Source organism: Phacochoerus africanus, chromosome 8, assembly GCF_016906955.1.
Source record: "Phacochoerus africanus isolate WHEZ1 chromosome 8, ROS_Pafr_v1, whole genome shotgun sequence".
In the NCBI taxonomy this organism is placed as follows: Eukaryota; Metazoa; Chordata; class Mammalia; order Artiodactyla; family Suidae; genus Phacochoerus; species Phacochoerus africanus.
The window spans coordinates 49425854-49450061 of record NC_062551.1 but is presented as its reverse complement, the minus strand read 5'-3'; the positions used below and the strand labels follow the sequence as shown (position 1 = coordinate 49450061).

Genomic DNA, 24208 nt, shown 5'->3' with positions numbered 1-24208 from the left:
ATTACAGTTATTTAAGTAATCTCGGAAGGGTAGCATTCAGATTCCTTTCCAAAATCCCAGCAGATTGTCTCTGATAAGAGCTGACTACAGAGTTCCCATCATAGCTCAGTGGAAATGAATCCAACTAGTATCCATGAGAATGCAGGTTTGATCCCTGGCCTTGCTCAGGAGGTTAATGATTTGGTGTTTCCATGAGCTCTGGTGTAGGTCACAGACGCAGCTCGGATCTGGCGTTTCTTTGGCTGTGGTGTAAACCAGCAGCTACAGCTCCGATTTGACCCCTAACCTGGGAACCTCCATATGCCACAGGTGCGGCACTAAAAAAAACAAAGAAAAAAAAAAGAGCAGACTGCCTCTATGAGTATTTTCTTGGATAAACCCCATACTTTAAAGTTATTAAAAGAGTATATGCATTTTTTTACATATGTGATAAATTCATTTGAGTAATAAAAAAAATGAAAAAAAAAGAGTATATGCATTTTTGAAGTTTCCATTAGGACTCACTTATGAACTTTGAGAGGTTGTTTTCTGTTGCTTCTAGTAGGTTCTCTGAAGACAGGTTTTCCAAAGGACATAGGTGGTATTCTAAATAAGCAGCAAGGTGTTTAGGCCCTGGTCCTCCAGAGAGACAACCCTGACAATGAACAAAGGTGTAGAATTTCCCAGTTCAGAATTGCTTATGTATGTATTTTCCCGTGAATGGTGGGTTCACACCACGCTTTAGAGAGCTAGGAAATTCTTTTCTATTTCCTTTTCTCTCTCTTCTTTTCTGGCACATGCTCTTCAGTGGTTAAGGACATAACTCAAAGTTATGTCACATTCAAATTAGACTCCAGTAGGACAGGGCTGAGGTGGGAAGGAATGAGTGTTTTCTGAACAGGCAAGTTTAAAACCAGTTTAGGTCAGGAAATGGGGAGGGGCAGAGGCCCTGGCACCTCTCTCCCAAGATCTGCTTTGCCACATGTCACTGACAAGGACTGTTGGGTTTCCTGCAGACCTCCTCCTACATGTGCCTTTTCATCTACTGACACCGAAGGAGGAGGCTGTGACCAGGCAGCCTGGTCGAGCCTCACTGGGGAATGAAGAGGGGGAAAGACCCTCTTCCCATTTTCCCTGAGGGGAAAGGGGTCTCCTGGGGATGGGGCTGAGAAGCTTGGAATAAGTCAGCAGTGCAGCGAGCAGGACTGGTTGCATTACTTCTTTTTCACTTCTGTATAAACTGTTTCTGTGGCTGATGGAGATGGAAGTGCTGAAGTAGGTTTCTTTGATTTCTGGGCATTGAAGTTCAGGGAAGAATATGTAACTTCATCAATCTGAAAGGCATGGGCAGCAGTCAATCAAATCAGTGTCACAGTCTAGGCCCTCACTTTGACTAATGTGATTCAGCATCACATGCTTTTACCACTTTGAGAATTTGGGCTTCAAAGAAGGGCTTTCAATATCCATTATCTCTGCTTGCTAACATCCTGCTGAATGATCATTAGAAGAGAAAGATTATGGAATTCTATGATGGAATACCATAATACAGCAATTAAATTAAAAAAAAAATACAGGGAGTTCCCGTTGTGGCTCAGTGGTTAACGAATCCAACTAGGAACCATGAGGTTTCAGGTTCCGTCCCTGGCCTTGCTCAGTAGGTTAAGGATCCGGCGTTGCCTTAAGCTGTGGTGTAGGTTTCAGATGCGGCTCGGATCCCGCGTTGCTGTGGCTCTGACATAGGCCGGCGGGTACAGCTCCGATTCAACCCTTAGCCTGGGAACCTCCTTATGCCGTGGGAGTGGCCCAAAAAATGGCAAAAAGACAAAAATATACATATATATATATATTAGCAAACTGAATCCAACAACACATTAAAAAGATGATAGAAGAAAAAAAAAAAAGGAGTTCCCATTGTGGGATAGCAAAAATGAATCCAACTAGTATCCATGAGAATCTGGGTTTGATCCCTGGCCTCGCTCAGTTGCCATGAGCTGTGCTATAGGTCACAGATGCAGCTCAGATACCACATTGCTGTGGCTGTGGTATAGGCCAGTAGCTGTAGCTCCAGTGCGGCCCCTTAGCCTGGGAACTTCCATATGCTTCAGGTGTAGCCCCTAAAACAAAAACAAACAAACAAACAAACAAAAAATCCAGCATTGTCACTGCTGTGGCTCAGGTTTGATCCCCTGAGCTGGAAACTTTTGCATGGCATGGACGTGGCCAAAAAAATGGTCAGAAGACCTACATAGACATTTCTCCAAAGAAGATATACTGGTGGGCAATCAGTACATGAAAAGATGTTCAACATCGCTAATTAGTAAAGAAATGCAAATCAAAAATACAATGAGGTATCACCTCATACCAGTCAGAATGGCCATAATTAAAAACTCTACAAATACTAAATGCGGAAGCGGATGTGGAGGAAAGGAACCCTCTTACACTGTTTGTGAGAATGTAAATTGATGCAGCGACTATGCAAAACAGTATGGAGCTTCCTCAAAAAACTAAAAAAAGAATTTCCATATGATCCAGCAATCCCAATCTTGGGCATATACCCAGACAAAACTATAATTTGAAAAGATACATGTACCCCTGTGTTTATAGCAGCACTATCTATAACAGCCAAGACATGGAAGCAACCTAAATTTCCATCGACAGAATGAATAAATACGATGTAATAATTATTTTATTATTTTTAATGGCTGTATGTGGACTATTATTCAGCCATAAAAAATAATGAAATAATGTCATTTGCAGCAACATGGATGGACCTAGAGATTATCATACTAAGCAAATTAAGTTAGAAATGAAAAGATAAATACCATATAATATCCCTTATATGGAATCTAAAACACAACAAAAATCAACATAACTATGAAACAAAAACAGACTCCTAGAGAACAGACTTGTGGTTGCAGGATTGGGGAGGGAAGGACTGGGAGTTTGGGATTAGCAGAGGTAAACTATTATACATAGGAGATGGATAAGCAACGAGGTCCTACTGTATAGCACAGGGAACTCTATTCAGTATCCTGTGATAAATCATAATGGAAAAGAATATGAAAAAGAAACATATATATTATATATATAATATATATTATAAAATATATATTATAATATAATATAATAAAACTGAGCCACTGTGCTGTACAGAAGAAATTAACACAGCATTGTAAATCAACTATACTTCAATAAAATTTTTAAGAGAGCAGGGTCAGATCCCAGGCAGAGGAGGAAGGATGATTTAGCGCCTTCCTTGCACTGGGCATTGTGCTGGGTGCTTTGCATTTGTTATGTCATTGATTCCTTGAATTTCTCTTTGGAGTAGGCAGCAAGCCCACTTTATAGATTAAAAAAGCTGAGGATCAAAGAGGTTAAGTTACTTGCTCAAGGTCACAGTCAGGATTTAAATCCACATGCTTGCAATGACTCGTGAGTAATACTTGTTTGCTGCTGCAATGAGGAACTTTGACCCAAACTTGATCTTACATTAGTGTCTTTAAAAATAACCTATTTTACACAGAGATATTTCCATGAGAAAAAGAGCCAATGAAACTGGCTGTGCTTACCTTCTTGGACAGTTTGTCAGAGTGGTCCTGAACTGGGGAAGCAAAAGAAGAGTTATCAGCCCATGAAAATGCAGAGCTGACTTATGGCTTTATGTTCCTAAGCTGTTGTGACTTCTGGCTGAAGGAGGTGGCAGGTGGTGGCAGAGTGGGGTGTGGGGTGGCCCATGATCACGTTAGGAAATTTCCTTCCCTCAGTCTGTGGTCCAGACCCCAGGACATTAGACCAAGGAGGGGTTGGCAGCTACAGGAGGCCTCCGTGGGCTTCTGAAGATTTCTTCTGGTTCACAAGGCCTGAGTGTTGCCCAGGAGTGTTTCTCAGCAACAGGCCCCAGGGTCAAGGAGGGGCATTGAGGCCCACAGCACCCCGAGCAGCAAAGGCAGGGAAAGTCTCACCAAAGGAGATGCACACGTCCGTAACAGAGGCAGGAGGGAAAGGAACAAGGATGAGGAATGGCTCCTGGGAACATGTCCATGTCATGGCCTGCTTGGCTTGCCTGGTCTGGTGGGAGTGAGTGTTCTCCCGGGGCTGGGTCTCAGGGGAATCTTGCTTGGCAAGGAAGGGTGTGAAAACCCATGACAAATTAAGGTTGGGACACGGAGATCCCTTCTAAAAACTCAGAAGGGAGGGAGATATTGGGAATCAGGATTCCCTGCTGGGGCAGGGCATGTGATAGAACATACCAGCTCCCACTGGGTAAGTGGGATTACTTACTGTGGTTGAAGTCTGAGGATTTGTTCTCTGTGAGTTGGCGCTGGTCACTTGCCCTAAATAAATATCAGACACTGTGACTGCTATTCCCAGCACAGGGTCCTTGCACCTTGAATTAGGAAGGACACTGTCAGGTGATTCCTTGGGGCTCCTTAACGCTCATTTACACTCGGTTGGTACTCTTGCCTCTGAGGATCTCCTTCAGTCTACAATCATCCCTTCTAGTGTTTACTCCTTTCCTGGTCACTGGCTGTTCACATTTAGGGCCTTTCACATCGACTGCTTCCGAGCCTATTTCTACCCTGGCACCTTTCCCCTTTTGTAGGTAGATGGCTGGTTGTTTCTCAGTTTATTTATTGCTCAAGTGGCCTTTGGTTGTTTCTGCCTTTTCATTAGGTTCTCTTCCTGTCCTATCGCTCCCTCCTCCTGCTACTATTGTCATGAGAGCACAGGAGTCCCTTCCTCCTGCTTCTCCTTTCGTTCCCTCATTAGTTTTCCATGTTGGACCTGGGTTTCCTGGACTGGGGACAGAGGAACACAACTGGCTCTGCCCCCTCTAAGCCAGAAGGGGATGGAAGTAACCATGTCCACATGAGAGCAGGGCACAAGCAGCATGAAGACCAGGGAAGAAGAGACCTTCAGGTGTTAATGCCAAGAAGCAGGGCTTTAGGAAGAGAGAGGAGCAGATCCAGACCCAGAGACAGAGATGAAGTTTCCTTCCCTCTCCCAAGCATGACGGTTAGGCTTAGAGAAACAGAACAAGAGGAAATGCAACATACCCTCCAATTTTTCTGATAAACAGGAAATACACCAGGCCTGCTATCAGAGCTACCCCAGCCAGGACTCCGATCACGATGCCAGCAATAGCACCACCTGAGAGGCCAGAAGAACTTCCTGGTGCTGAATCAACTGCCATGGAAAGAAAAGAGAGGAATGAATTAAAGTGACATTTTTACAATGGGGAGGTGCTCTAGGAAACAACTCTCAACAAGAAATAGTCTCTACTTATTCCTTCAAGGAATAAAATTTCTGTGGAAGGTTGCTGTGAGGTGACCTCTTCAATCTCTTCTCTCTACTTCTAGATTGGTGGTCAGATTTGCCTCAGTTACAATCTGGCCTTTTTGCATTCACACCTTTTTGAAGGCTTTGGAAATGTAAGAGGAGTTAATGGCTATTTTTATATGGCATAGCTTCCCACCTTTTCATGGCTGCATCTTTCTCTGGGTACTAGGTGTGGCAACCATACATATGTGCATTTCAGGTGTCTCATGGTGAGGACGTCACTAATGGAAGGCCTTCTGAAGTCACTACCCCTTTGCAGAGACACCGCCCTCTCACAGGCAGGGATATGGTATCAATCCCAATTCTGCAAGAAATGATTTTTTCTTTGTGATGGGTGACTTTAGTTCAAGGGCTCCCCACCAGCTCTGCACACACTTTCTTAGAACTGGACTACAGGAGTTCCCTTCATGGCTCGTCGGAAACAAATCCAACTAGTATCCATGAGGATGTGGGTTTGATCCCTAACTCCACTCAGTGGGTTAAGGATCCAGCGTTGCTGTGAGCTGTGCTATAGCTCTGATTTGACTGCTAGCCTGGGAACTTCCATATTGCTCAAGGGCGGCCCTAAAAAGAAAAAAAAAAAAAAAAAAAGGAACTGGACTATAATCTAGAACTCCCTTCCTTCCCTTCCTCCTTCTCAGGGATCCAATATACACCATGATCTGAGAACCCTCAGGCTCCCCCTACCCACTTCTCCTTTGATTTCCTTCATAGGCATTTTTTCCTGTCTTGCATGTCTAATCCAATCTTAGCTCCATCTCACAGCACAATAACTAACACTAAAAATGAAGCTTTGCACTCAGCTCCTTTTTTTCTCTGCCATATTTAGTCAGTAACATGTCCCTGTGGATCTTTTGTGTTAGGCCTTCCTTCTCCAAGTTTATAATACCATTTGTCTCTATTTCTTTAATTTTTTTTCTTTTTTGGCTACACCCATAGCATGTGGAAATTCGCAAGCCAAGGATCAAACCCACATCATAGCAGCAACTGGAGCCACTGCAGTGACAATGCCGGATCCTTAACCCACTGCACCACGAGAACTTCTTTTTTATTTCAGTTACTCTCACCATTCAACTCAAGACTAAAAATTAATGCTAATGTTAGCTATCATTATGAGATACTTTCTATGTGCCAGGCTCTGTGCTATATATTTCCCATATATCTCATGTAATTCTTACAGTAACCCTGTCTGATAGATATTATTTCCATTTTACGGATGAAAAAACTGAAGCTTACAGTGGTGAACCCAGTCATATGGCTAATAAGAGGTGGATCTAGAGTCAGGTAGTTCTTGACCCTATGAGTACCTGATTGTATAGAGCTTAATGATAGTGGTAAGTACAGCAGCTAACATTTATGGAAATTTTCCTCTGTGTATTTTGCTAATTTTTTTTTTTTTTTTGTCGTTTTAGGGCTGCACCTGCAGCATATGGAAGTTCCCAGGCTAGGGATCAAATTGGCACTGTAGCTGCCAGCCTACACCACAGCCACAGCAATGCCAGATCCTCAACCCACTGAGCAAGGCCAGGGATCGAACCTGAGTCCTCATAGATACTAGTTGGGTTCATTACTGCTGAGCCAACATAGGACCTACTTTTATTTTTTTCTAAAAATTTAATTAGGAGTTCCCGTCGTGGCACAGTGGTTAATGAATCCGACTAGGAACCATGAGGTTGCGGGTTCGGTCCCTGCCCTTGCTCAGTGGGTTAACGATCCAGCGTTGCTGTGAGCTGTGGTGTAGGTTGCAGATGCGGCTCCGATCTTGCGTTGCTGTGGCTCTGGCGTAGGCTGGCAGCTACAGCTCCTATTAGACCCCTAGCCTGGGAACCTCCATATGCCACGGGAGCAGCCCAAGAAATGGCAAAAAGACAAATAAATAAATAAATAAAATAAAATAAAATAAAAATTTAATTAAATATCACATTGGAGTTCCTCTATGGCTTAGCAGGTTAAGGACCCAGCATTGTCACTGCTGCGGCCTGGTCCCTGCCGTGGTACAGATTTGATCCCTGGCCTGAGTACTTCCACATGCCACAGGCACAGCCAAAAAGAAAAAAAAAAAAGAATAGTACATTAAATCTGTGAAACAATACTGTGAAGCAAGTACTTTACTGCAATTTTCAGTGGAGAAATCTGAGGCTTAGAGAAATTAAGAGTCTTGTGCAAGAATTTATAATTATAAATTCTTACATTAAAAAAAGAAGAAAGATTGGAGTTCCCATCATGGTTTGGTGGTAGTGAACCTGACTAGGATCCATGAGGACATGGGTTCAATCCCTGGCCTCCCTCAGTGGGTTAAGGATCTGGCATTGCTGTGAGCTGTAGTGTAGGTTGCAGATGCAGCTCAGATCCTACATGCTTGGCAGTGGCATAGGCTGGCAGCTACAGCTCTGATTCACCCCTAGCCTGGGACCTTCTGTATGCCACGGGTGCATCCCTAAAGACAAAAACAAAAAACAAAAAAAAACCTCAAACCAACAACCTAAATTTACAATTTAAGGAACAACAACAACAAAAAAATCCCAAATCTAGCAGAAGGAAGAAAATAATAACAATTAGGATAGAGATAAATAAATCAGAGAATGGAAAAAGAGTAGAGAAAAATCAATAAAGCCAATATTTGGTTCTTCAAAAAGATTAACAAAATTGACAATCTTTAACTAGAATGGCTAAGAAGAAAGAGAAGATTCAAATTACTAACATCAGAAATGTAAGTGGGAATATTACTACCAGTCTTACAAAAATAATGCAAAGTATAAGAGTGCTATGAATAATCATATGCTAACAAACTGGATAACTTCTATGAAATGGACAAATGCCTAAAAGCATAAAGGCTACCAAGATGCAATCACAAAGAAATAGAAGATATGCCTAGACATGTAAAGTAAGGAGGTTAAATCAACAAAAACATTTGACAAAATTCAACATCCTTTCATGATAAAAACACTCAAACTAGGAGAGGAAGAAAACCATCTCAACATAATAAAGGCCATATATATATATATATATATATATATATATAAATAGCTCGCAACATCCTCAATGGTGAAATATTGAAAGATTTTCGTTTCAAGACTAGGCACAAGACGACAATCCCTGCTTTTTCCACTTTTATCCAAAAGTTTTGTACACACAAGCCAGAGCAATTAGGCAGGAAAAAAATAGAAACATTCAAATTGGAAAAGAGAATAAAAATATTTCTGTTTGCAGATGACATGAACTTATATGTAGAAAACCATAAAGATTCCCCAGAAAACTGTTAGATTTAATTTTAAAAATTCAGCAAATATGCAGGATACTAGATCAACATGTAAAAATAAGTGGTTTCTAAACACAAACATTGAAAACATTCAAAAAGGAGATTGAGAAAATATTATTTACAATAGTATCAAAAAGAATGAAATACTTAGGAATTAACCAAGGAGGTGAAAGGTTTATACAAAAAAAAATAAACACTGCTATTGTCACTATATGCAGATGACTTGATAATATATATAGAAAACCCTAAGGACTCCACACAAAAATTACTCAATCTGATAAATGAATTCAGCAAAGTAGGAGAATACAAGATTAGCATTCAGAAAATAATTTCATTCTGTATACTAACAGTGAAATATTAGAAAAGGAACATAGGAGTTCCCATTGTGGTGCAGCAGAATCTGACTAGGATCTATGAGGTTACGGGTTCTATCCCCAGCCTCACTCAGTGGGTTAAGGATCCAGCATTGCCGTGAGCTGTGGTGTAGGTTGCAGATGTGGCTCAGATCTGGTGTTGCTATGGCTCTGGCATAGGCCAGCAGCAACAACTCTGATGAGACCCCTAGCCTGGGAACCTCTGTATGCCTCAGGTGCAGCCTTAAAAAGACAAAATAAATAAATAAAAGGGAAGCAGTCTATGAAAAAAAAAAAAAAAAGAAAAGAAAAGGAACATTAAAAAAAATACCTTTTAAAATTGCACACACAAAAAATAAATACCTAGGAATAAACCTGACAAAGGAGGTGAAATACTTATATGCTGAGAACTCTAAAACATAAATAAAGGAAATTAAAGAGGATTCAAAGAAATAGAAACCTATCCCATGCTCCTTGACTGGAAGAATTAATATTGTTAAAATGGGCATACTCTGGAGTTCCTGTCGTGGCGCAGTGGTTAACGAATCCGACTAGGAACCATGAGGTTGCGGGTTCGGTCCCTGCCCTTGCTCAGTGGGTTAACGATCCGGCGTTGCCGTGAGCTGTGGTGTAGGTTGCAGACGCGGCTCGGATCCTGTGTTGCTGTGGCTCTGGCGTAGGCCAGTGGCTACAGCTGCAATTAGACCCCTAGCCTGGGAACCTCCATATGCCGCTGGAGCGGCCCAAGAAATAGCAAAGACAAAAAAAAAAGCCATACTACCCCAAAATTTACAGATTTAATGTGATCACTATTAAATTACCCATGACATTTTTCACAGAACTAGAACAAATAATCCAAAAATTTATATGGAACTATAAAAGACCCAGAATTGCCAGCAACCTGAGGAAAAAAAAAGAAAGCAGAGGCATAACTGTCCCATACTTCAGACAATATTACAGAGCTACAACAATCAAAATAATGTAGCATTGGTACAAAACCATATATGGACCAATGCAACAGAATAGAAAGCCCAGAAATAAACCGAAACATCTATGGTCAATTAATCTTTGGCAAAGGAGACAAGAACATAAAATGGGAAAAATACAGTCACTTCAGCAGGTATTCCTGGGAAACCTGGACAGCTGCATGTAGATCAATGAAACTAGAACACACCCTCACACCATGTACAAAAAATAAACTCAAAATGGCTTAAAGGTTAAACATAAGACAAGACACCATAAAGCTCCTGAAAGAGAACATAAGCAAAACATTCTCTGACATCAACTGTACAAATGTTTTCTTAGGTCAGTCTCCCAAGGCAATAGAAATAAAAGCAAAAATAAACAAATGGGACCAAATCAAACTTTCAAGTTTTAACACAGCAAAGGAAACCACAAAAAAAAAAAAAAAAAAAAAACTGAAAAGACAACCTACAGAATGGGGGAAAATAGTTGCAAATGATGCAACTGACAAGGGCTTAATCTTCAAAATATACAAACTCATATAACTCGACAACAACGATAACAACAACAACAAATCGAAAAATGGGCAGAAGACCTAAATAGACAGTTCTCTAAAGATATGCAGATGGCCAGTAGGCACATGAAAAGATGCTCAACATCGCTAATTATTAGAGAAATGCAATCAAAACTACAATGAAGTACCACCTCACACCAGTCATATTGGCCATCATTTAAAAGTCTACAAATAAATGCTGGAGAGGGTGTGGAGAAAAAGCCACCTTCCTACTCTGTTGGCGGAAATGTAAACTGATACAACCACTATGGAAAACATTACGGAGGTACCTCAGAAAACTAAATTTAGAACTACCATATGATCCAGCAATCCCATTCCTGGGCATATATCCAGATGAAACTTTCATTCAAAAAGATACATACACCCCTATGTTCACTGCAGCACTATTCACAATAGCCAAGACATGGAAACAACCTAAATGCCCATCAGCAGATGAATGGATTAAGAAAATGTGGTACATATATACAATGTAATACTACTCAGCCATAAAAAAGAATGAAATAATGTTATTGGCAGCAACACAGATGCAACTAGAGATAAGCATACTAAGTGAATTAAATCAGAAGAGGACAAATACCATATGATTTTACTTATATGTGTAATCTAAAATATGGCACGGAGTTCCCGTCGTGGCGCAGTGGTTAACGAATCCGACTAGGAACCATGAGGTTGCGGGTTCGGTCCCTGCCCTTGCTCAGTGGGTTCACGATCCGGCGTTGAGCTGTGGTGTAGGTTGCAGACGCGGCTTGGATCCCGCGTTGCTGTGGCTCTGGCGTAGGCCAGTGGCTACAGCTCCGATTCGACCCCTAGCCAGGGAACCTCCATATGCCGCGGCAGCGGCCCAAAGAAATAGCAAAAAGACAAAAATAAATAAATAAAATAAAATATGGCACAAATGAACCTATCTATAAAACAGAGATAGACTCACAGACATGCGGAGCAGATGTTGTGGTTGCCTAGAGAGAGGGGGAGAGGAAGTGGGATGGACTGGGAGTTTGGGGCTAATAGATGCAAACGATTACATTTAGAATGGATAAACAACAAGGTCCTACACAGGGAAATGTATCCAGTCTCCAGGGATGGGTCATGATGGAAAATAATATATTTCTTTTAAAAAGGAATGTATTGGAGTTCCCATCGTGGCGCAGTGGTTAACGAATCCGACTAGGAACCATGAGGTTGCGGGTTCGGTCCCTGCCCTTGCTCAGTGGGTTAACGATCCGGCGTTGCCGTGAGCTGTGGTGTAGGTTGTAGACGCGGCTCGGATCCCGCGTTGCTGTGGCTCTGGCGTAGGCCGGTGGCTACAGCTCCGATTCAACCCCTAGCCTGGGAACCTCCATATGCCGCGGGAGCGGCCCAAGAAATAGCAACAACAACAACAACAACAACAACAACAAAAGACCAAAAAAAAAAAAAAGAAATGTATATACGTGTATGACTAAGTCACTTTGCTGTACAGCAGAAATTGGTACAACATTGTACATCAACAATACTTTATAAATCAATAAATATTGTTGAAAGAAATTAAAGACAACATAAATGGAAAGACATTCCATGTCCATGGATTAGAAGACTTAATATTGTTAAGATGACAGTACTACTCAAAGTAATCTAAAATTCATTGCAATCCCTATCAAAATTCCCCAATGACATTTTTTTGCTGAAATAGAAAAAGCCCTAAAATTCATTTGGAATTTCAAAAACCCCTAATCACTAAAAAAAAACTGGAAAAAATAATAGAATTGGAGGCCTCACACTTCCTGATTTCAAAATCTGCTACAGAGCTACAGTAATCAAAATGTAGTACTAGCAAAAAGACAGACATATACAGTAATGGAATAGTAAGTCCAAAAATAACTCGCATATATTGTCAGATGACATTGACAAAGGTGTCAAGACCATTATCTGAGAACGGAGAGTCTTTTAAACAAATTGAACTGGGAAAACTGGATGTGTATACAAAAGAATGAAATTAAGGGAGGTCCCCAGTGGTGCAGTGGGTTAAGGATACAGCATGGTCACTGCTATGGCTAGGTTGCAGCTGTGGAGTGAGTTGGATCCCTGGCCTAGGAACTTCTACATGCCACAGGTGCGCCCCCACCCCAAAAATGAGCTTGAGCCCTTACCTAACACCATGTATCAAAAATACTAACTTACAATGGGAGTTCCCATCGTGGCGCAGTGGTTAATGAATCCGACTAGGAACCATGAGGTTGCGGGTTCGGTCCCTGCCCTTGCTCAGTGGGTTAACGATCCGGCGTTGCTGTGAGCTGTGGTGTAGGTTGTAGATGCGGCTCGGATCCCGCGTTGCTGTGGCTCTGGCGTAGGCCAGTGGCTACAGCTCTGATTCAACCCCTAGCCTGGGAACCTCCATATGCCGCGGGAGCGGCCCAAGAAATAGCAACAACAACAACAACAACAAAAGACAAAAAGACAAAAAAGACAAAAAAAAAAATACTAACTTACAATGGATCAAAGACCTAAATGTAAGAGCTAAAACTAGAAGGAAAACATAGGGTGACATTGGATTAGGCAATGATTTCTTAGATAGGAAACCAAAAGCACAGGCAACAAAGAAAAAAAATTGGTAAATTGGATTTCTTCAAAATTAAAAACCTTTTTTTGTCTTTTTGTCTTTTTTAGGGCCTCACCTGTGACATATGGAGGTTCCCAGGCCAGGGGTCCAATCGGTGCTGTAGCCACCAGCCTATGCCACAACCACAGCCACAGCAATGCGGGATCCTTAACCCACTGAGAGAGGCCAGGGATTGAACCCACAACCTCATGGTTCCTACTCCGGTTCATTAACCACTGAACCACAACAGGAACTCCAAAATTAGAAACTTTTATGCATAAAGCGAAAAGGCAACCCACAGAATGGGAGGACATATTTGCAAGACATATATCTGATAAGGGATTAGTATCCAGAATATGTAAAGAATTGTTACAAATCAACAACACAATCCAACTTGAAAAGTGGAACTGAAGAGATATTTCTCCAAAGAAGATATTCAAGTGATCAATAAGCACATGAAAAGATGCTCATTACTAATCACCAGGGGAATGCAAATCAAAACCACAATGAGATCACCTGGAACCCTTTAGAATGACTATTTTAAACACACGCACACAAAGTTCCCATCATGGCTCAACGGGTTACGAACCTGACTAGTACCCATGAGGATGTGGGTTCGAGCCCTGGCCTCGCTCAATGGGTTAAGGATTTGGAGTTATCATGAGCTGTGGTGTAGGCTGTAGATATGGCTTGGATCCCACATTGCTGTGGCTATGGTGTAGGCCGACAGCCGCAGCTCCAGTTCACCCCTTAGCCTGGGAACTTCCGTATGCCACAGGTGCAACCTTAAAAAGAAACAGAGACACACACACACAGAAAACAAATGTTTGCAAGGATGTGAGAAAATTTGACCTTTTGTACATTGCCAGCAGGACTGCATCTACTGTGGAAAATGGTATGACAGTTCATCAAACAACTGAACAAAGAAGTGCCATTTGATCCTGCAATTCCACTTCTGGGTATATGCTCAAAAGATTGAAAGCAAGGATTGAACAGATATTTGTACATACATGTGCACAGCAGCATATTCCAATAGGCAAAAGGTGGAAACAAGCCAAAAAACAATCAACTTATGAATGATAAACAAAATATGGTGTATACATACAAGGGAACATATTTAGCCTATAAAAGGAACGAAATTCTGATATATGCTATAACATGGGTGGGACCTTGAAGATCTTATGCTAAATGAAACAAATCAGACCCGAAAGGTCAATTATTGCTTGATTACACTTAAATACTAGAGTAGTCAAATTCAAGGAGACAAAGAAGGTAGAAAAGTAGTTGCCAGGGTTTGGGGTGGGGGACTGGGAAGTTATCGTTTAATGGTACAGAGCTTTAGTGTAGTAAGATGGAAAGGTTCTAGATGGACAGTGGTCATGATTGCAAAGCAGTATGAATGTACTTAGTGAGCTGCACTCCTTTTTTTTCTTTTTTTTTTCTTTTTAGGGCTGCACCTGCAGCATATGGAGGTTCCCAGGCTAGGAGTCTAATCAGAGCTGTTGCTGCCAGCCTATGCCAGAGCCAACACAATGCCAGATCCAAGCTGCATCTGTGACCTACATCACAGCTCATGGCAACACCGGATCCTTAACCCACTGAGCGAGGCCAGGGATCAAACCCGAAACCTCGTGGTTCCTAATCGGATTGGTTTCCACTTTGCCACGATGGGACTCCCTTTTTTTTTTTTTTTCTGCTTTTTAGGGCCACACCTGCAGCATATGAAATTTCCCAGGCTAGGGGTCTAATGGGAGCTACAGCCACTGGCCTACACCACAGCCACAGCAACACAGAATTCAAGCCATGTCTGCCACCTACGCCACAGCTCACAGCAACGCTGGATTCTTAACCCACCAAGCGAGGCCAGGGATCGAACCTGCAACCTCAGGGATACTAGTCAGATTCATTTCTGCTGTGGCACAACGGGAACTCCCAAGATGCACTCTTAAATTATGGTTAAAATTATACATCTTATGTATACTTTATCACCTTGAAAAAAATGGTTAACAGACAAAAAAGAAGAACTTTGCCAAACCCAGGGTAAGAAATAAAATATATTGAGTCTAGATCCTAAGCCCTTATCCATTTTCCCATTCTCTTTACCGTAATGGTCTCTTGTTTGATATTCTGCCCCCTGTAACTCCTCTCCTGTTTGCACACATTGGTAGGGCAGTCTTCCCAGGAAGATGTAGCAGGGCAAGTGGTCACTCACATTTCACATCCAGCCTGAGGGGGTCACTTTTGTTGGAATTGCCCAGGTTGGAGGCCTCGCACTGATAATTCCCAGCATCCTCCCTCCTGACGGGTTCTATGGTGAGGGTGCCGTTGTCCTGGGACAGTTTTATCCTCTCTGTGAGCAGTAGACTCTGGCCATTGAAGAGCCAGCGTAAAGAGACCCCGGTGTCATTTGTGAGGCATTTCAGGACCACGGTGTCCTCGTGTTCTGTGACGCTGGTGCTGTTGGCTTCGATGATGGGCTTTGCCACTGGGTCTGCGGAGAAACAGAGGAGGTGACTTGGCGGCGAGTGTGTCTGGGGCCGGGGGCCACGCTCCCTCCTCAGAGACCTCAGCCATTCCTGGGGCCCAGTGACCTCTGTAAAGGCGACTCAGAGGATGGCCCTGACCCCGTGAACAAGGTCTTGGGTCTCTCTTCAGATGACCACCTGTAAGGAGAGGGCAGCACCTCCTTTCTGAAACCCAGATCCCCCGGGATGAGCCCTGACCAGTCTCCCTGGACTTCTCTGTGTTATTACCACCAGGAATCTCTTCTCACCCTGTATGTCTAGTGTTCTCACCATCAAGTAGATTTTTTTCATTAACTTTCATTGATCTTTTTTCCAGAATTTTCTTTGACTTTAAAAAAAAATTCAGGAACTTTAAAAAAACAACAGGAACTCGCCAAGGAAACTTTCCATAAAGTAGGGGAGGCATTTATTTTTAGTTAAATACTTCTTAGGGAATAAAGATGACCCAATCCAATCTCCTGGTCTATTGAAGGGTTACAGTATCCCTCTGAGCCAGAAACAATCTTGTTTTAAAACTCCACAACAAGGGGAGTTCCCATGGTGGCTCAGCAGTAACGAACCCAACTAGCATCCATGAGGACACAGGTTTGATTCCTGACCTCGCTCAGTGGCTGAAGGATCTGGCATTGCCATGAGCTATGGTGTAGGTCACAGACACGGCTCGGACTCTGCATTGCTGTGGCTGTGGCGTAAGCAGCTCTGATTTGACCCGTAGCCTGGGAACTTCCATATGCCACCAGTGCAGCCCTAAAAATACCAAAATTGGAGTTCCTGTCGTGGCGCAGTGGTTAACGAATCCCACTAGGACCATGAGGTTGCGGGTTCAATCCCTGGCCTTGCTCAGTGGGTTAAGGATCCGGCGTTGCCGTGAACTATGGTGTGAGTCACAGATGTGGCTCGGATCCCGTGTTGCTGTGGCCCTGGCGAAGGCCGGTGGCTACAGCTCCGATTTGACCCCTAGCCTGGGAACCTCCATATGCTGCGGGAGCGGCTCAAGAAAAGGCAAAAAGACAAAAAGACCAAAATAATAAAAATTTTAAGTAAGGTTGCAGGTTCAATCCATGGCCTTGCTCACTGGGTTAAGGATCTGGTGTTGCCATGTGTTGCAATGCAAGTCAAAGATGCAGTTCGGATCTGGCATTACTGTGCCTGTGGCGTAAGCCAGGAACTGCAGCTCCGACTTGACCCCTAGCCTGGAGCCTGGAGAACTTCCATGTGCCACAGGTACAGCCCTAAAAAGCAAAAAAAAACCCAAAACAACAACAACAACAAAAAACAACTCCAACAATATTGTAAATCAACTACATTTCAATAAGTTTTTTAAGAAAAAAAAATCCCCAATAATAATCACCCCTCATTTCCACTCATCCTGAGTCTGAGACTTTAACCTGTTTCCCATCACACTGTGGTGACCCTGAGCCCCAAGACAAAGCATCCATCTTCTCCCAATCTTGGCTCACGCCTGGGCCTGCCCAGATTTGGCTAGAACGGGAAGTCACAGCTATCCTGGGGGTCCAGAAGTGAGGGTCTGTGTACTTGGACCTGATGGATGTGGACTGGCCTCTGGCAGTGTGGATTTAGGTGGGCAGCTGAGGCCACATAGGAACCAAAGTTACTCACGGATAACATTCAGGGTGAATGGGTCACTGCGGGTGGCACTCACTGGGTTCTGGGTTTCACACTCATAGGGTCCTGTGTCATTTCTGGTGACGTTGAATAAAGTGAGTGTCCTGTTGTCCTCGGACAGTTGCAGCCTGGTGCTGTTGGAGAGGCTCTGGTTGTTGATCCACCACCTGTAGGTTGTGTGCTGAGTCTCAGGTTCACATGTTAACATCACAGTGTCCTCGTGCTCCACGGGGTTGGGGTTGTTGCTGGTGATGATGGGCCTGGGTAACACCGCTGTGCAGGTAACAGAGAGAACATTGCCTTTCTTATACCTTTGATCCCTCCAAGAGTGTCTTCAGAGTTAGTTACCTGTCAACCAAACTGAGTCTTTAAAGAATAAAACAGGGCGACGTATCACAAGAAAAATGCATGAGTAGCTGAGCTCAGAGAGTGGGAGGCCACCTGCTCTATCTGCGAGAAAGCACAGACTTCCTCAAGTGTCAATCAAGAATCAGTGTTTGGGAGTTCCCATTGTGGCTCAGCGGTAACAAACCCAGCTAATATCCATGAGGATGCGGGTTCAATCCCTGGCCCTGCTAAGTGGGTTAAGGATCACATGCAGCTGTGACTGTGGTGTGGGCTGGCAGCGGAAGCTCTGATTTGACCCCTCACCTGGGAACTTCCATATACCACAGGTGCACCCCTAAAAAGCAAAAAAAAAAAAAAAAAAAGATCAGGGTTTGATAGCAGAAACATAGGCCTGGGAGTCAGAGACCACCTGGTTCCTCTCTCGGTTTTTCACTGACCAGGTGACTTCCTGACCCACCTAGAGGTGCGCTCACATGGAACGTATGGGTCCTGAGTCCCCTCGAGCTGTACAGACCTACTTCGCCTGATGAGATGTATTTTCACAGAGGCCTCGATTTCCAAGGTTCCTCAGAAATGGGTAATGATGGGCCATCCCTCTACCCTTAACCCCCGAGAAGACGGGGCAGCACGGCCTGGAACTGAGTTTTGAGCAGACATAACATGCAGAGGACCAGGAGCAAGCCTGGTGGTCAGTTCAGTATTCAGTATTCAGGCTGCAGGGTCACGAGGAGGGGCAGTTCTGCCCAGGTGTTAATGGTGACTGATGAGACAGAGACCCCATAAAGGCTAGATGGGTCCAAGGAATAATTAGAAAAGAGTGAAGGTGGGAGTTCCCTTTGTGGTGCAGTGGGTACGAACGTGACTAGTATCCATGAGGCTTCAGGTTTGATCCCTGGCTTCGCTCAGTGGGTTAAGGATCCGGCATTGCCATGAGCTGTTGGTGTAGGTTGAAGACATGGCTTGGATCTGGCGTTGCTGTGGCTGTAGCGTAGGCCAGCAGCTGCAGCTCCGATTCAACCCCTAGCCTGGGAACTTCCATATGCTGTGAGTGTGGCCCTAAAAAGCAAGGGAAAAAAAAGTTCTAGGAGTTCCCATTGTGGCTCAGTGGTTAACGAACCCGACTACATCCAGTGGGTTAAGGATCTGGCATTGCTGTGAGCTGTGGTACAAGTCACAGACTTGGCTTGTATCCCGAGTTGCTGTGGCTATGGTATGGGCCAGCAGCTGCGGCTCCAATTCAACCCCTAGCCTGGAAACCAGGTTAGAGTGTGGCCCTAAAAAGACAAAAGACAAAAAAAAAATCTCAGCCCTGATTTCTGTGTCTTCTACTATTTCCGAGGAGGGGGGCCTGGCCACAAGTGTTTGCAGGACAGGAACAAGGTAGTCAGCCATTTGGGGGAATATTTGTGGAAGGCTTAAGCGTGGGGGCAGCTGTGCAGAGCAGGGCCAGTCCCGGCTGGATGAAGGAGGAGGAAGATGAGAGACATGGAAGGAGCAGAGAGAGGGAGAAATGTCCATTTACAAGTGACTTCAAAATGGGGTTTACTGGAGTTCCCACGGTGGCACAGCAGTTAACGAACCCAACTAGTATCCATGAGGACGCAGGTTTGATCCCTGACATCACTCAGTGGGTTAAGGATCTGGCATTGTCGTGAGCTGTGGTGTAGGTCGCAGATGTGGTGTAGGTCGCAGATGTGGCTTGGATCTGGTGTTGCTGTGGCTGTGGCATAGGCTGGCAGCTGTAGCTCTGATTCGACCCCTAGCCTGAGAACCTCCATACGCTGAGGGTACAGCCCTAAAAACAAATCAACAAACAGAAAAAAACATAGTGGGTGCTACAGGTGACTTCGAAGATCCAGAGGTCCAAGATCCCTGGACCCTCCATGGCTGTGCAGCCCCACGGTCATCGTGAGACTTGGCTCCCTGCGCGCTTTAGGGGCAGGTGGTCAGAGGATGCAACATGGCTCCCATCCCTGGAGAGACAGGCACCAGGTGTGGCCAGAACCTGCTAGGGCTCTGCATTCCTGATTTCAGTGTCTGAAGAGACTGTAGATTATTCCTTCATTCTTTTATTTATTTATTTATTTATTTGTATTTTTAGGGCCACACCTGTAGCACATGGAAGTTCTCAGGCTAGGGGTGGAATTGGAGCTGTAGCCATTGGCCTACACCACAGCCACAGCAACTTGGGATCCGAGCCATGTCTGTGACCTACACCACAGCTCATGGCAACGCCAGATCCTTAACCCACTGAGTGAGGTCAGGGATCAAACCTGTGTCCTCACGGATGCTAGTCAGATTTGTTTCTGCTGAGCCACAATGGGAACTCCCTTTCATCCATTCTCACTCCTTCCATCCTTCCTTCATCAAAGAAAGATTGAGTTTGTTAACTGTTGGGCCCAGTGCTGGTTGCGGTATAGACTGGGGAGTGAAGGAGCCAAGTCCTTTCCATTTCACTCCACCAGGAGTCACATCCAACACATTAGGAAACAAACAAATAAATGATTTCTCATCCAGAGCAAGGAGCTTGTGCTTCGTCTACCTGAGAGGGGGAGGCCTGGACATTCCTATCACTGACTGAGGGTCAATGCAGATAATTCAGTTCTAGAATAAACAGAATTACTTCTCCAATTGTTTTCACTTCCCAGGTCAGCCTCTCTCCCTCTGAGCTGAGGATGCCCAAGAAGAAAGGCTCCAAACCAACAGCTGGTTTCTGGGTCCACATTTGCACAGTAAGGCCCCTGGGGTGGAGGAGAGGCTGAGGCTGTGATCTTGGAATGACTCTGATCGCCTAGTTGTGGTCTGTGTGACACTGACTCAGTGACTATATCCCCCCTGTAACTCGGCTTTTCCTCAGTAAAGTGGGATAAATGGTAAATGCTCTCAGCCTTGTCCTATTGTCTGTATCATATATCATTATATCATTCAAATTATATATAATTCAACCTTATATCATTCAGATTAGCAGTCTAAAAACTCTTCTTTCGCATAGAGGAGTTGCCAGATAAATTGTCTACTCTTATTTGCATCCACTTGGGAGGGTTCCCTGGGCTTCGCCCTGAGGGATGAGGAGCTGCCAGGAGCATCGTCACTCCTCTCTTCATCCCTGGGGACACTGATCTTCCTCTGGGGTCTCCTTAGTCCCCACAGCAATTGGCTAATGGCCTGGGGACCTGGCTCACCTTGCTTTTCATGCTGAGTCTCAGGTGAAGGACCAGGCTCCACCCCTGCCCAGATGTGGCTCTTGGAGCTGAGCCCTGACTGGTGAGCAGCTCAAAGCCTTGGGACTCAGGCAGCTGGGAACTCGCTGCTCCCCATCAGCCCTGCCCAGGAGCCCAGAACCCAACAGTGGCACAGACCCTCCAGGGTCACTGGAGGCAGGGGCCCTGGGACAGGGTCTGGGGAGGGGCTTCCTGGGACTGAGCTTCTCTGTGAGGCTCCCAGGGGGTCCTCAGGCCAGGCCCCTACTGAGTCCTACAGAGTCTTCCTCAGGGTCATGGTCACAGGGAGGGGCCCAGGAGTTGGACTGAGTCTGATCTCCTTCTGTTGAGTTACTGCCATCAGACTGGTCCTTCTTTCTGCACAGAATGTCTGCAGGGTCTGGATTCCAGGAAAGAAAGTTTGATCCTTTGGATTTTGTCTCCTATGTGTGTGTCCTGAACTAAATTTTCAAACCCCGACATGGGACATAATGCAGAGGGGATGGGGGCACAGTCCAAGCCTGTCAATCCTGAGTCTGTGAATAGAATTCACCCCACCCAACACCCAGAGGTCAGAAAGGAATCACTTACGGTATACACGGAGTAGTCCAGTTACAATTTCTCTCTGTAAATCATTCTTTGTAACCGTCAGAGTGTAGTATCCTGTGTCATTCTGGGTGGCATTCTGGAACAGCAGGGATCCATTGGGGTAGATTATCTCTCGACCACTGTATGCAGGCCCTGTGGTATTTGCTTGAGTGTCTACTCTATATAATATAATTAGTTGGTTTTTCTCTGCTGTATCTCCTCTGTACCAGCTGTAGCCTAGAGGATCCTCTGTCGCATTGTGGGCAAGTAGAAGAACATCGCTTCCTTCTGCGACATTGAAGGGCACTGATTCAATAGTGATCTGGGCAGTGGCGGGCAGGTTCCAGAAGCTTAGGAGTGAGACTAGGGGGAAAGAGAGAGAAATCAGTTAATATTCTGTTTTTTAAGCAGGTCATTTTGGTTTTTTAATTTTGAACATGCCATGGGCATGTGGAAGCTCCCCAGGCCAGAAATCAAACCCAAGCCACAGGAGTGACAACACTGGATCCTTAAACCACTGAGCCACTAGGGAACTCCTCATTCTGGCCTATGTATTAGGATGGAAAAATGTGGCCCTGGGTCCTGAGCAGGTCTCTTCATCCCTTAGCCTTTTTTGCACTGTGTGTGTATGTGTGTGTGTGTGTGTGTGTGTCCTACTGGTTGAAGGTCAGCAGCATGACCCCCATTACTTCATCTTCTCTGAACTTGTTATTTCCTCTGCCTTCCCAGGTGTGTGCCTGGCTCACTCCCTCACAGCCCCCACACGCCTACTCACACTCACGGGTCTCTTGGGACCTACCCTGCCCAACCTCCTGCTCTAAGGACCCCGTCTTTGCTGTCTTTTTTAATTTTTTTTCAAGGGCCATACCCACGGCATATGGCTATTCCTGGGCTAGGAGTCAAATCAGAGCTACAGCCACTGGCCTACACCACAGCCACAGCAATGCCAGACCCAAATCGTGCCTGTGACCTATACCAAAGCTCATGGCAACGCCGGATCCTTAACCACTGAGTGAGGCCAGGGATAGAACCTGCATCCTCACGGATACTGGTGAGATTCATTTCCACTGAGCCACGATGGGAACTTCCCCATCTTCACTGCCTACCTTTCCCTGCTCTGTTTCCTCAAGACACTTGTCAGCACTGACAGCACATTCTGAATCTCTCTGTGTCTGTCTTTCCTCCCCATAGAACGTGAGCTCTGTGAGGGCAGGAACTTGTCTGATTCTTTTGTCCCCTGAGTGCCTGGAACAGGCTGCAAACACCTGGTGATGAAGCAATCAGTGTCCCCAGCGCCCTCCACACCTTGGTGTTTATTTGCCATTTTCTGAAGTTGGTGGGTAATGTAATGTTTAGTGTCCCTGGTTGAGTTGTTTCTCTATGACAATAACTGATTAATATCGTTATCAGTTTTCAACAGTTATTGCTCAGTGAAGAATAACTCGTAAGACCTACAAAATCACGGTGTCCTGCCCCTCACCAATTGCAGTTCACTGAGATTTTCCTATTGCTGAGCCCCTCCCCTCCTATTGTGGTCCCCTGTCCTCTCCCCTCAGGTCCAAACAGAAGCCCCCAGTCCCCTCTCAGAGCCCTGTCTCCCCAGGAGACCCCAGCCAGTCTCTGTTCTCCCATCTCTAATTACTCCCTGAAAATTGTACGCTCTTACCTGCCAGCAGGAGCCTGTGCCAAGGTTCATGCCCTCTGTGGGCAGGGGCTGAGGGGGGCTCCATGGTGCCTGCTGCCTGCTGTGTCCCTACCTGTCAGAGAAGAGTTTCTGCTCCAGAAAGGCCCACAAGCACTGCTGTCTGATGTGTGAGCTCTGCTGTCCTTCCTCCCTCTGTGCTGGACGTCCTCCTGGGGCAGGAGCACTTCACTGGGTCACGTGGGTGGGGGCGGGGTCTCTCCAGGACCATCCCTCTCCCTCCTCTCTTGTTCCTGCCTGCCTTCCTTCCTCTCTCTTACCTTTCTATTTGCATTTCATTTTCCTGTGAACCACTGCTGTTTCTGCCTTTTTTCAGCTTGACTTCTCACCGTGGAAACACACACACACACAATTTGCCATTGGTTGCGGGGAGCACAGCCCTGGGGCTCAGGGTCCTGGGCATTGCCCCTAGTCCCCAGTTGGAGTGCACAGTCAGCCTCTCCCGCAGTTTCCTCCTCCCCTCCTGAGCACACTTTCTATGGCAAGGCTGATGGGGGCTCCTGAGAGGCTGATCCAAATACCCCAGCATTGGCATCTGCTGTGTTCTGCCCTGAGGTCTGTCAGCACCACACAGAGAGTAGAGAGGTCCTTAAACCAGATTATGATTTCCCTTTGTGACAAAGAAACCCTGCTGGGCACCCAGGGTCTTCCCAGCATTCTCAAATGCTCTGACAAGTTTGCATTCTATTCCTGCCAGAAGATCCGGAAAAGGATTGAGAGGCTGGAAAGGGGTCAAGGTCACTGATGCCTGGCGAGAGGGACCCTCCTTCTATCTCTGTTGGAGTCCAGCAAGGCACAGCTTCCAGGAGCCCACGCTCAGGACCTGAAGGAATAGTAGTTCTCAAAGGTGTGCATTGGGCCTGGCTAGATGGAGAGGCTGACAGAGTCCAGCTGGAGAGCTCGGAGAGCAAGAAAGACCATGGAATAAGGTGACACTGGTGAGGGTGAGATTCAGCTTGAGATTCGCAGTCCTTGGGGAGGCGCCAGGCTGTGGAGTAGCTCTGCCGCCCTCTGGTGGACAAGGAGGGAAGTACAGCACTCACCATCTCCTGCTGCTCTGTGTTTTTCAACATCAATCTGTAGACTTTTTACATGGGTCATATATTATGTTAATGCTCCGTCACGCTCCAGCTCTGTGAGTCACAGTCTCTGTTGCTGCAAGAACTCCAACGCCCT

The 24208-nt window shown here is 45.1% G+C and overlaps 1 protein-coding gene across 2 annotated transcripts; it reads right to left on the bottom strand.

Annotated features, from left to right (window-relative positions):
* Positions 1 to 299: 299 nt before the first annotated feature.
* LOC125134660 (carcinoembryonic antigen-related cell adhesion molecule 7-like) lies at positions 300 to 23189 on the bottom strand. 2 transcript variants are annotated; one of them, XM_047794237.1, is made up of 8 exons: positions 22997 to 23189; positions 21334 to 21693; positions 17189 to 17467; positions 15256 to 15534; positions 5037 to 5166; positions 4261 to 4313; positions 3549 to 3580; positions 300 to 1313 (listed from the first exon to the last, which is right to left on the bottom strand). In XM_047794237.1, the coding sequence occupies exons 1-8, from the start codon at positions 23058 to 23060 to the stop codon at positions 1194 to 1196; spliced, it is 1317 nt and encodes a 438-aa protein (XP_047650193.1). In that variant the 5' UTR covers positions 23061 to 23189; the 3' UTR covers positions 300 to 1193. The 2 variants fall into 2 exon arrangements, with proteins under 2 accessions (XP_047650193.1, XP_047650195.1); XM_047794239.1 differs by lacking the exon at positions 4261 to 4313 and having other exon boundaries at positions 1191 to 1313.
* Between the last annotated feature and the right edge of the window lie 1019 nt (positions 23190 to 24208).